The sequence below is a fragment of the Rhinatrema bivittatum genome, chromosome 9 (assembly GCF_901001135.1).
Source record: "Rhinatrema bivittatum chromosome 9, aRhiBiv1.1, whole genome shotgun sequence".
Taxonomy (NCBI): domain Eukaryota; kingdom Metazoa; phylum Chordata; class Amphibia; order Gymnophiona; family Rhinatrematidae; genus Rhinatrema; species Rhinatrema bivittatum.
In genome coordinates, this window is record NC_042623.1 from 253,594,515 (window position 1) to 253,608,420 (window position 13,906).

General features: G+C 43.3%; 1 protein-coding gene across 2 annotated transcripts in view; it reads right to left on the reverse strand.

The window, feature by feature from the left end:
* SEC62 (SEC62 homolog, preprotein translocation factor) overlaps positions 1–4,595 on the reverse strand; it is an 83,114-nt gene extending 78,519 nt beyond the window's left edge. Inside the window, exon 1 of one of the 2 annotated variants that reach the window (XM_029615352.1) lies at positions 4,412–4,595. In XM_029615352.1, the coding sequence (XP_029471212.1) occupies positions 4,412–4,447 (36 nt within the window). In that variant the 5' untranslated portion in view covers positions 4,448–4,595. The remainder of the gene's footprint in view (positions 1–4,411) is intronic. The other variant, XM_029615353.1, reaches the window with a different exon arrangement.
* Positions 4,596–13,906: the final 9,311 nt, after the last annotated feature.

A 13,906-nucleotide genomic window follows, 5' to 3' on the forward strand; every position in this document is an offset into this window, starting at 1 on the left:
CCCCTTTTAACCATGCCGGTAATCGTTTTGCCTTCTTTCCACCTTTCTTAATGTGTGGAATACATCTGGACTGTGCTTCTAGAATGGTATTTTTTAACAATGACCACGCCTCTTGGACATTTTTTACTTTTGTAGCTGCTCCTTTCAGTTTTTTTCTAACAATTTTTCTCATTTTATCAAAGTTTCCCTTTTGAAAGTTTAGCACGAGAGCCTTGGATTTGCACACTGTTCCTTTTCCAGTCATTAAATCAAATTTGATCATATTATGATCACTATTGCCAAGCGGCCCCACCACCGTTACCTCTCTCACCAAGTCCTGTGCTCCACTGAGAAGGCAAAGTGATCAGGGGAGTAGGGAGAGCGAGTGGAAGGGACACCCTTACAGTGAATGTCTAGGGAAATTCTGCTCAAAATATTTAAATTCTGTATCTCCAAGTATTAACTTTTTTCTGTATTAATTTAAAATCTAATTATTTAAATACTGTCATGTAAACTGTGTTATTTTGACCAATATAAAGTTTGCAGAATTAAGTTTTTGTGTGCAGAATTTTTAATTTTTTTGCGCAGAATTCCCCCAGGAGTAAGCCTTTCTTCATAGGGGAATTGTCCCATTCCCTTTATTATCCCTTCTCTGTACCTTCTACTATATCTTTTGAGATGTGATGACGAGAACCACACACAACACTCAAGATGAGGTCGAACCAGAGAGCGATACAGAGGCATTATGATATTCTCTGTTTTATTCTCCATTCCTTTCCTAATAATCCCTAGCATTCTATTTGCTTTCTTGGCTGTTGCTGTACACTGAGCAGATTTCAACATATCAATAATAAAGCCTAGATTCTTTTCCTGAATGGAGACTCTCCTAATGTGAAACTTTGCATTGTGTGGATATAATTTGGGGATGCAATTGTCCACATTAAATTACATTTTCCATTTACATGTCCAGTCTCCTAGTTTTGCAAGATCTTCTTGCAATTTTTCACAATCCACTGATTTAACAACTTTGAATAATTTTGTGTCATTCACAAATTTGATCACCTCACTTGTTGCTCCCATTTCCATGTAATTTATAAATGTTAAAAAGCAGTGGTCCCTGAAAAGATTCCTGAAGCACTCCACTTTCTCCATTGAGAAAGTTTATCATTTAGCCCTACTCTCTGTTTTCTATATTTTAACCAGTTCCCAAGCCACATAGGACACTGCCTCCTATCCTAAGACTTTTTAATTTCCTAAGAAATCTCTCATGAAGAACTTTGTCAAATGCTTTCTGAAAATTCAGATACACTATATCAACCTGCTCACCTAAATCCATAAAGCCACATTTATGCTCTACAAAAAATGGAGCAGACTGGTGAGGCTAAATCCATGTTTGCTTTATCTCATTAAACTATGCTGTTCAGTAATTTTGTTCTTTATGCTAGGCAAAATGGTAAAAACTAGCACAGACATCAGACTTGGTCTGTAGTTTCCTGGATCACCCCTAGTACAGTTTTGTTTGAGTCCTTAGAGAACATTCGTGCAAAACTTTGTTCGATTTGGAGGACATGATATGGAATGACCCAATAATCAAATCACCAGCTACAATGGCCATCCGCCCCAGACACACATCCTTTTCTTATTAAAATGTAATACATTTTAAAGCATAAAAATTGAACACTTCTCTTCACACTGAAACAATATAGGATATAATGTAGAAATATGCTGAAAGAACTTGTAGAAGAGGTTTCTTTTTGCAAAAATATTAATGACAATACTAAGCACCAAAGAAATCATGCAGTATTAATGACAATACTAAGCACCAAAGAAGTCATGCAGCTCCTGGGAACTGTGAGAAAATCATGAACTAAACAAAATACAGCACAGGCAGGAGGACAGCATGAGAAACAAAAAATAATCATTCAGGTACAATTTCTGCACCCCACTTTCCATAGTCTCCTCCTCTTCCTTAACCTAAATGTGAGGCAAGCCACAAAGGTCTTCTTACTCCCACAACTTTAATCCAGAAGGTCTAGTTAGTGTTTGGACAGCAGTGCAGGAATAAACTGTATTCTGAACAGCCACTACTCATTGTTTCGGCAGTATTATATCTCAATCTTTCCTGTTTCTTCTATGTTAGCTTTGCCAACACATGTCCTTCTCTCACATTCTAAACCAAATAGTCTGTTTCAGGGATCTGATATAAACACAGGTGCATGCATTCAGGTCAAAGTGTATTGGTCCACAGGAACAACACAGTGAACAAGAGCAGCAGTTTAAAAAAAAATCTTACAAATGAGGAAAGGTAAAGTCTAGTTTGTTAATTACAGATCTCTAGAAAGACAAGCAGTTAAATCTTCTTCAGACTATACTTGCTTGTAAACCGTTATGATGGTGAAACCGAATGACAGTATATAAAACTCGATAAATAAATAAATAAATATAAAACACTGGGAAAAAAAAACATCAGGAAGGGGCTGGTACTCTGACAACAGGAGGTGCCTCATTAAGCATTTATGGCTCAGCCATTTCAAAACAACCCAGATGCACAACAGCAGCTTATAAAAATATCCCTACTACTACATATGTTGTAAAGTCCCCTAAACATGAAATACTTCAGATCCAAATATGAATGGTGTCAAATAACTAATTCCACGAAAAATATTTATAAATTAAATTAGATGAATTATAAATTATTTCAGGTCTTTTATATTACACAGCTGTTTTATGGTAAGCTTTGAGTCAGAGAACTCCTGTCTAGTGCTGCTGTTTCATTTGTGTAACCCTATCAATTATATAGTGTACTCTTTTGTATACTTTACTTTTACCTATGTGTACACTTGAACGAAGATGAAGCTATATAAAAACACAATGAACAATCTTGAAAAACAGGACATTACTTTTCTATTTGTTAGTTACAAAAATAGACCAGGCAGACAATGAGACTGCAAATTTGGATGTGTCCAAACCTTTATAATGATGCTGCAGTAGATGCCTACAGGATGATTTTTCATAACTGTAATTTCTCCCAGAACCTGTGTGTCTGTGAAAGGATATTATTTTTTCTACAATATGTATGTTTAATTATGTACATCTAGGGCCACAGCATTTTTAATAAAGATAAAACAGCATAAGACAATATAATATCTATTGTCTAAAGATTTATTTTAATTGCATTTATGAATCGCTTTACAGATAGAAACTATCAGCACCTATCTTTACATGTCCTAATTCATATTTTCTATGCCAATACATTTCAGTGCTAATAACACAAAAATTCTAGCACAACCTCACTTCGGAAACCTAACATTTTCATTTCTGGATGCTTTTTCTGAATTTCACAACATGACCATACATCCTGCAAGTCACTGATTAATAAAGCAAATGGAAATGTTGGCAGGTTGAAAATAAAGCTAAAGATGCATGTATTAAGAAAGGATGTGTTTTAACTTTTCCTAAATAGCTCTCCTGTTATGTGACAGCTATTACTTCAATCGCCTCACTTTAAACATACCAAGCTATGTTCTTCAGAAAGGTAAAGTAATTTATTAGTATTGTATTGCCATATATCAAACAGGAAGTCTCATATATATACTCTCTATGAAAATCCCCAACTTCTTTTCTCTGTTCCAAGTTAAATGTATCCCTTGTTTTATTGTAACTGCAACTCTTAGCTTTCATTTGTTTAATGTTTACTATTACGAGGATCAATGTTATTTATTACCTGTTTTGTTCCTTCTATACTTGTTAATTGTAAACCGACATGATGCGATATTTATCGCGAATGCCGGTATAGAAAAACTTAAAATAAATAAATAAATAAATTTCACCTTTTTAAGTCACCAAATTTGAAGGCTTGAAATATCTGTTTTTAGGTAAGTGCCTCACTATTAAGTTTAATTCTCAATTGAAAGTACATAAATACATGCAGTATATTTGACAGCATCGGTACAAAAACTAATACTCGGCTGTGTGTACAATCCCTTTGAAGCCTGGCCTCCTTTCTTACAGAACTATCACAGACGCGTTTAAAACACGAAGGGAGGGCTTGGGCTGTGCGAGGCGCCACAGAGACGGGGGCTGATGTAGGAAGCATCCCCCCCCCCCCCCGCGCGCGCGCGCCTTTCCGTTATCGAGCCGAGTCGCGGGGGCCTGGCTTGTTCCCAGCAGCGATCAGCGCTGCCCGCACCTAACGGCCGCCGCTGCGCGTTCCCTGCCCCCCCCCCTCCTCCTCCCACGCGGATGGCTCTCCCGGGCCTCCCGCCCACCTCCACCAACTGTTTCCCCCTGTCTGCCTGCTGGGCGCTCCCTCCCCGCTCCCCTCTCCGCGGCGGCGGCTCTCGGACGGCTGCAGGGGGCCTCCCGAAGGAGAGCAGCCGCCTTCCACGTTTGCAGCTGGCGGACGGCGCACTGCCGGTGTTTGTTTACTCACCTGCAGTCGCTTCTTCTGTCTCCTCCGCTCCGCCATGTTGTCGCCGTCCGGCTGGGTGTGACGTGGAGGCGACCTCCCGCAACACTCGCGAGAGCCGGGCGCGAGCCGTTATGCGACGGGGCGCGAGCGAGCGAACGGCGGCGCCGCCGCTCTGCGTTCTGCGCCTCGCGTTGCACGAAGTGGAGCTGTTTGGGCGGCGGTTTAATGTCGTTTCATCGAGGCGGGCTCCTGCAAGAGAGAGATTGAACTTAAGTTATTGCATCTTTGGAATCCCAAATGTTGGCCATAGCTATTAGTTTGAGGTGTTGCTAACTAGCAACGGGGAGAATCGTGGGGTAGAGTTATCAAAGGCTTGTTATCACTTAGCATACTTACCTAACCACTGCCAATTTAGGATATGATGTAAACAATGTACACAATTTTTGCACACTTTTTTAGTTTAAATATTTGTTATACCGCCTTTCCAAAAGTGTTAGAAATGTACAAACATATAAAATGTGCATAAGTATAACCATCAGGTCATAGAATACAATCATATTTACATACTTAAAAATGAGTTAACTCCCAATACAGTAAGCTAATGTAAATGCATCGGGAGTTAATGCATTCTTAACTCAAAAATGTATGCAGGCTTGAGTAAAAATGTGCACTCACTCAAATCAGGGCTAGTGGAAGGGTATCCAGCCACCCTAGGCAATGATCTCACCCCCCCCCCCCCCCAAAATCACACACAATGTGTAACCGTCTCTTTTTAGTCAGTAAGGAGGTCCAGACAACTGATCCGTAAAGATAGACTTTTATTGCCAGCAAGATGCAGCTAAGACAAAGGCTTAGTACAACTGCATGCCCCTCCCCTCCAGGAGCAGACTCTTATGCACTTTACAGTTCTTATCTTTTACACATGCGTTCTAAGCATTGCTGAGCAAGCATATTCCGGCTGAAGGGGCTACTGACCCCCTCCCTAGACACCCTGGCACTTTCGTGAAACTTCTCCCATGTTCTGCAGGAGAGGCTGCTGGGACTTGCAGTTCTGGAAAGGAATTTGCGAGTCTGCAGTAATACAGCCCTTCACATAATACATCCATTGTTCTAATCTAGGTTACAGCAGTGAAAGCTTATCAGAGAATAAGAACAGCGAAGCCAAAAAATGAAAATGTGCAATGTGCTGACAGAGAGTTTCTCAATGTCCTAATTACAGCTGTATTGCAGACTGTAAGTAAACCCGTCATGAAGCAGGGAATTCTGGTACATGAAGTCCTTTGTCAGGTTGAAGCGTTCAGACCCCTTCATTCCCCCCTTTGATACTTATCATTATTTATGAAAAGTATCACACCATCACAACGCAACTGTGGAGCTGAAAGAAACAGAAACAAGAAAAATTAGCAATTTGAGTTCTCAGGGGGCCCTAATTTCCCAAACAGTCCGATGGTTTCTTCACGGGTTTGAGACGGATGGGCCCTAATGGCTCCACCCCCCTTTGTAGCCCGAACTTGTCATGTATGGGAAGATGGCCCAGGATAAAACATGAGGATGGTTAAACAGGTTCTATAGGCTCAGAGGAATACATGTACAGTGACAGAAGCTGCGTGGCTGTTTTGCGTTCAGCAATGTCCTTCATCACCCGACGAAGGCGGTTTGAGCAAGAAAGGAATAATTCAGGGTCCTAAAAAACAAAACAGAATTAAACTGGCTGGGATAACAAACAAGCTCTTAAATCCACCGATCATGGAAAACCAACCACGGAATCCATTGGTCCAGTCCCAAGCACTATTCCACTGCTGGACAGGGACGTGTGCCATCTTGACCATGCGATCAGTGATGTCTTGGATAACCTTGTTTTGGTCATCTACCTGTAAACAACAATTGGAGAGGTTAAATGTTCCACAAACCCTCCTTCCTGGGCCAGAGGGTAATCTAAAACCAATCTATTCTGGTACACTGCAGTCATAATTTTGGTATTTTGTTTTGCCCAGAGTTTAAGAGCGAAAGCAGTCGTTGGTGATGAGCTCCAGGACTGCCTGAAGCCTGATGATTCGATGCAATTAATACTGCTTGGAAGGGTTCCCGAGTTGCCCCTTTTTGCTGCTTCATCTGCTCTCTGATTTTCTTGACAATAGGGTTTGATTTCCTGGTGTGTGCTTTGCAATGCATTACAGCCACCTTGCGAGGAAGCCAAACTGCGTCTAGTAATTCACGTACTTCTGATGCATTGTTCAATTGTTTTCCCTCTATAATGCTCCATGCACTTGAATTGTAAGGAAGGCATATTTAGAGTCTGTATAGATATTTACAGTTTGTCCTTCTGCCAACTGCAGAGCTCGAGTAAGGGCAATTAGTTCAGCTTTTTGTGCAGACGTTCCTGGGGGAAGAGGTTGAGCCTCAACGATTTCATCTTCGGATACAACAGCATATCCAGCAGAACGTATCTCATGAATGATTTGGCTGCTCCCATCAGTTAATAAAGTCCAAGCTCCTTGCCAGGGTTGATCCCTCAGGTCTGGTCTACTGGAATGTATTGTAGTCATGACTTCTTCACAATCATGGGCAACTGGTTCAGGTGCCGGCATAAGAGTGGCCGGGTTCAAGTTTTTGCTGTCTTGTATTTGAATTTCAGGTGTTTCACACAGTAAGGCTTAATACTTGACGAGATGTGAATTAGTCATCCATTTTGGTCCATGGGTCTCTAGCAGTCCTTGAATGGTGTGGGGAGTTGTTACATTCAGAGTTTGACCAAAAGTTAATTTGACTGCTTCTGGAATTAGTAAGCATGCAGCCGCAATGCTTCGAAGACAACCTGGCCATCCTTTTGCAACATTGTCCATTCCTTTTGACAGATATGCAACAGGTCGTTCCTATGATTCTAGAGTTTGAGTCAATACCCCAATGGCCATTCCTTTCTTTTCATCGACGAATAGATGAAATGGTTTCATCACATCTGGCAATCCTAAGGCAGGTGGTTCAATTAAGGCTTCTTTTAGTTGACGTAAGCTTGCCAGCTCGTTTCCTTCCCATTGGAAGGGTTGAGATTCTGCTTCTTTACCCCGCAGCTTGTCGTATAGGGGTTGGGCCATAACAGCATAGTTAGCAATCCACAGCCTACAGTATCCTGCAGCTCCAAGGAACGCCCGGAGCTCTTTCTTGCAAGTGGGTACAGGTTGATCTCTTATAGAACTGGTGCGAGAAATCCCCAGACATCGGGTTCCTCCACGTATTTGGAAGCCTAAATACTCTACTTCCAATTCACAGATTTGCGCTTTCTTTTTACTTGCACGATACCCTTTTGAGTACAACATCTTTAGCAGCTGAAGAGTGGATACCGCACATTCGAGGTACGTCTCTCGAAACAACAGAAGGTCATCCACGTATTGTATGACTGGCCCATACTTTACTTGATACATCTTTAAATCTTTTGCCAGTTGCTCACCGAACAGCGTAGGTGAGTGCCTAAACCCTTTAGGCAACCGAGTCCATGTGTACTGCTGCTTTACTCCAGTATCTGCATCTTCCCATGTGAAAGCAAAAATCTTTTGACATTCCTCCGCCACCGGGACGGAGAAGAAGGCATCTTTGAGATCAATGACACTGTACCACTTTGATGCAGGAGAGACTTGAGCCAAGATTGAATACGGATTTGGGACGAGGGCTACTAGATCTGCTACTTGACTATTCACTTTTCTTAAGTCTTGTACTGGTCGATAGTCATTAGATCCAGGCTTCTTTACTGGCAACAAAGGGGTGTTCCAAGCAGATCGGATTCGCCGAAGAATGCCCAAATCATACAGTCTTTGCAGGTGTATCTGGATTCCTTGTCTGGCCATATATGGAATGGGGTATTGAGGTTGATTAATCACCTGTGCATTCTGTTTCATCTCTATCCATATGGGGTGGTAGCGTCGATAGCTATTCCTCCCGGGTTCTGTTCGAACCATACTTGGGGTAAACTATCCATCAGTTGTCTTCGTTTTTGTTGAGGGGGGTGTTGTTTTCATATCGATGTTCGATGGTTCGTTCGACTATGGGAAGATGTAGTCTCCATTCTTCTTGGAGGGGACAGATGAGTATCACTGGATGGTCCCCGAAGGAGGCTTTAACTTCCCCTGTTGGTTGAAATCTCAATGTGGTCTGAGGCTTACACAGCAGGTTCCATCCGATAAGGGATACCATGGTCCCGCCTACTTGTATAGTTCATTCTTTCTGCAGAGGGGCAGTGAGTACCTGACCTGAGGCACCCACTATAGAAACAGTCTCTTTCGTCGGGGGGGCCGATTGGTGCAGTCATGACAGATCGTTGGCCTCTGAGTCCAACAGGCCCCTGATTTTTGTTGTGTTACCTCGTGGATCTCCACCAGAGGGTCAGTGGGGATTCTTCCCTCCCGGTCTCTTCAGGCTGTATGCTCCTTGTCGCCTCCTCCACCATCTGCCAGTGGGGGTTGTCCGATCTCCTTCCTCCTCGGCCCCTTTGTGTCGGTGCAGGTCCATTTTTGTCGTTAGTATTCACTGCAGGGCTCCCGTATTTCTTTTGCCATTCTTCACAGTCTCTCTTCCAATGGCCTTCATTTTTGCAGTACGCACACTGATTCTTTCCCAAAGGGGGGTCTTGTTCCCCCTCCTCTTCGCGGTCTGCCATTGTCTTGGCTCCTTCCCGTCCGCGTGTCCTCGAGAGCGGCGGCTAACAGTCACTTTCTCCTTCATGTCTCTACTTGCTTCTCTCTTTTCTCTTCCACTTCTCTATTTCCACATACTTGGTCTGCTATAGCTTTTAACTGGCTGAGGCTCATGCCCTCAAAGCCTTCGGCCTTCTGCAGCTTCTTTCGGATGTCGGGTCTCTATTATTAAGTTCCTGGTTGCAGGGACGGGCCCTTTTCTTCTCTTCCTGATCCCTGTTCCCATACATCTCAAAATACGATGAGTCATTAGTGAGAAGTTCCAACACTGCTTGTAGTCGGATAATACGATTTAACATATAGATTGGAGTTCTATATCCATAAGAACCATCTTCAGCCCAAGTGGCAGGGCCAGAAGCTGCAAAACATTGCTTCCTTCACACTTGTAAGTTTGGCATTGGGTTAATTCAATAAAGTCAACCTGGATCTGCAGGCAAGGATCCAGGGGGGGGCGCTTTAGGTGTGTAGGAGTGATGATCAAACCCTTGGAAGCCTTGTATCAATTACATTGCAAACACTAAGAACATATGGTAATAGCCAGAGCCCAGCCCCCACCAGTGGTCAAAGAACATAATTGCAATATATATATATATATATATGTGTGTGTGTGTGTGTGTGTGTGTGGGCCACTACTTTATCATTTGGGCCGACTCATATTTGCTCTTGTTCCTAATCTTGCATAGTGGCCCCTTCTCTTGCCCACAACTTCCAATAATCCTTATCTTGCGCCTGCCACTGAATCAAAATTTTTAATATTAAGTCTTTGTTTTCTCCGGTTTTTTTTTTTTTGGTTTTTTTTTTTTTTTTACAAATGGCATCCTGTAATTCTCACAGTCAGCGCTGCACATGCTTGGCTGTCTTATCTTGCCAGTTCCTTAAAACAGGGAGTAACTCTGCATATTTAACTACTGCTAGCCAAAGAAGCAACAAGAAAAACTTTAACAAAGAACCCATTCTTAATCATTTCTCTAAATTTCCCAGAGACAGCTTCAAAATAAACTGCGTCAGCAAAAGAGAGTTCATACTTTATCATGCGTTCCAATGTAACTTTTAAATAACAGATAATATATAGGAGACAAGTAAGAACAATAATTAACATGGTATTAGAGAATAGAAAGATAAGCATAGGGAGGACACTGGGATAGAAGATATGAGAAAACTAAAACTTCTGATTAGCAATGCCAGCATTGAAACGCACAGCCATATTGAATGCCTACGCACTACGTACTGACACGCAGTGGGACGCACCACCATTCCACTTTGTACTGTAACAATTAATTTGCTGCTATAAAATGTCTTAAAATAGCCTGCATCATAAGGCACTAAATGATTTGTAAGGGACCCTTGGTTCTGGTATTTCTTTGCAAGTAGCAATCCTTTGTCAGATTACAGACAGTTTTAGCAAGGACCTTGGAGAATAAATTTAATCAGCAGAAACTTGGAGCTACAATCTTCCTTTCTTTTAATTAACATACCACAATTCTATCTTTATTCACATACGCACACCATCAACTAACTTTCAATAATGTTCTGTTAAAACAAACGAAACAATTTTTCTTTCTCTTTGTCTTCATTCACCCAGGCTAGCCCAATGTCCCCTTTTTTTTTTTTTTTTCTTCTCTCTCTGGCTCGATCCCCTCCTCTCTCCTGTAATTATCTCTGCCGTTAACCCTTAACTGCCATCAAGTTCTAAACTTCAACACCAGTAAATGCATTCTCCAGTAATCAAATCAGTATTTTAACTTAACACTGTAAATTAATTTGTTGTATAGTAGTCTTGTGCAGCATCTGTAACCCAAAATCTCTTCTTATTAGGGTTTTAAAACAATTAAAAACAAAGAATCCCTGGTACATGTGCTTGCAATTCACAGATAGCAGTTACATACATTACAATCCTTAATTAATAATGGGGACTTCCAGTTCCCCATTTTGTGCACCTGAGCCACCATTACGAGGGCGGCTCCCTCCACTAACTTCTTTGCCCACGACGGAGGATTCTCAATAACTGCAATCCAAGCAGTTATGTACGGTTAATCCTCAGGGCAACCCGGATTCCCTTCTTCACTAACTATTTTCAGGACCCTTGTGGCCGTTTGGAAATTGAAAGTTCCTTCCGGAGGCCAATTTACACACAAACCGGGCCACCTATGGGTGCATCGTTGAATCATTCCGGGTTTAGTACATTTATGTCTATCGAACACTTCCCTATAGTGTTCCGTCATGACTTTTAATGGAGTAGAACCGCCCCCTCCCATTAGGATAGAATCACAGACAAAGGAGGGAAGGGAAGACGGATAGGTAAGGGGTCCATATCCGTCAGACACAAAAGGGTCACTTTCACACAACAAGAAACCTATTCCCACTATCGTATGCGTTACTTCTTTTTCCTCTTTTTATGCGCGTGGCTTTCGGAATGCAATTCCTACCAAACCACCGCTTGGGGTGTGATCAAAGCCCCCTCGGTCCCCTCACGGATGGACCGGTTATTTGCTACTCTTTTAGCTATTCTTCACTTTTCCCATCATTCCCATAATACTCGCCTGCAGGGTTCTTCCGAACGTCATGAAAGCCTTCTTCCCAGATCACCAGCCCAAAGGTCTCAGAGGATCTCCGTGGAATGACCCCCTCGGATACCTGATCACTGAACTCAGCGGTGGCCACTCACCAGGCAAGTCTGGGGGATCACTCCGCCACAAAATCCCCTGGACCAACTGGGGGGCTAAAATAGCATCCCCGGTACCTCCTGGCTGGCTCGCCAAATGTAACCGTCTCTTTTTAGTCAGTAAGGAGGTCCAGACAACTGATCCGTAAAGATAGACTTTTATTGCCAGCAAGATGCAGCTAAGACAAAGGCTTAGTACAACTGCATGCCCCTCCCCTCCAGGAGCAGACTCTTATGCACTTTACAGTTCTTATCTTTTACACATGCGTTCTAAGCATTGCTGAGCAAGCATATTCCGGCTGAAGGGGCTACTGACCCCCTCCCTAGACACCCTGGCACTTTCGTGAAACTTCTCCCATGTTCTGCAGGAGAGGCTGCTGGGACTTGCAGTTCTGGAAAGGAATTTGCGAGTCTGCAGTAATACAGCCCTTCACATAATACATCCATTGTTCTAATCTAGGTTACAGCAGTGAAAGCTTATCAGAGAATAAGAACAGCGAAGCCAAAAAATGAAAATGTGCAATGTGCTGACAGAGAGTTTCTCAATGTCCTAATTACAGCTGTATTGCAGACTGTAAGTAAACCCGTCATGAAGCAGGGAATTCTGGTACATGAAGTCCTTTGTCAGGTTGAAGCGTTCAGACCCCTTCAAATGCACCTACAGAGCTTGATTCACCTGCCTCTCCAGCCTCATTCCATTTCAAGAAAACTGCCTTCATGTCGGGCAACAGCATCCCAACCCACTTCTGGCACCCTGAAGGGCTGCTTGGGCCTAATGGTTCCACCAGCCCTGACTTTAATGCACCTTATTAAATCTGCCCCATTAATGTAATGTGCATAAAAACGGTGTATGCACATAAAGCTGAAAAGGTGCACTAGATAGGCATAAAGTGAACTCAACATCTGACATTTTAAAATGTCCAGGATTGAAGATGTGAAGAATCAGGAAAAGGGGGCTTATAGGGTGGGGAGGTTAGTTCAGGTCTTCCCAAACTCATAAAACCTTCAGCTGAGGTCACAATGGCAGCACTTTTCAGGCACCAGCAACAGCAGCATTAGTACTAGAAATCAGTGTGGGGCCTGTGAGCTAGCACACAGGCTCAGCAGTAGCACTGTCCTTGCATGAGTTTCTGTGGTAACTGGAAGTCTCACACAAGGAGGGATCAAGGCCACTGCAGGAGCTGTGAGCTTGCACTAGCCCACAAGGCCAGTGCTGACTTTCTTTAGTAACGCTGCTGCTGCTGCTGCTGCTTGCAGAACACTATCAGGCTTGGGCCAGCCATGAAGAGAGGGCTGAGAATACATGGGCTGGTGGAGCTTGCCATTACTCCTCTCCCCTCCCTCCCCCTTGAACTTAACCCAAGAGAAAAATGTTGCTTGCCATCAGCCTGTCTTCCCACCAGCTGTCATCCACCTCAGGACCCAAAGGAAAATGCTGCTGACCCTGCTCAGGGATGCTTGGAGGAGGGGCTATTTGAAGAGAGGGATAAGAGAAGTGAGGAGTTTGAAAGCTGGATAAATTGGATAACGATAGGGTGGGGAGGAGAAATGACAGAAGGTCAACTGGGGGATGGAAGAACTGCTGGGGGAGAGATCAGTTGGGGGGGGGGAGGAATGAGAGAAGATGTGGAGGGGAGGAGGTAAGAGACGGGATGGGAGATGAGAGTGGGGGAATGAGGGTTAGGGTGAAAGAGGATGACAGGATCAGTTGGGGTTAAGAAAGGCTTGCAGGTGAGAGGATTAGCTGACATACAAAACTGGCTGGAGGGGTGAAAGAGATGGGATGGGCTCCAGAAGTTGAGAGAGGGAGTCCGTTAGAGGGGAAGAGAGAGGAGGTCTTCTGGAGGGGATGAAGGTTGAGATAGGGGATCATAAGAATAGTAATGCTGGGCCCATCAAGCCCCGCAGTCTGTCTCTGACAGTGGCTATTCTGGGTCACAAGTACCCGTCAGATCTATTTCTTCTATTTCATTTCCAAGGATAAGCTCAGGCTTTCCCACGTCTACCTGGCTAATAACTGGTTATGGACTTTTCCTTCAGGAATTGGTCCAATCCTCTTTTGAACCCCACTATGGGGCTGATGCAATAACTGTGCGCAGAAAATGGGCGTTCAAGGTTGAGCGCCCATTTTCCTAAAGCTTACTCGGCCACCTCTCCTGGGCGCATGAC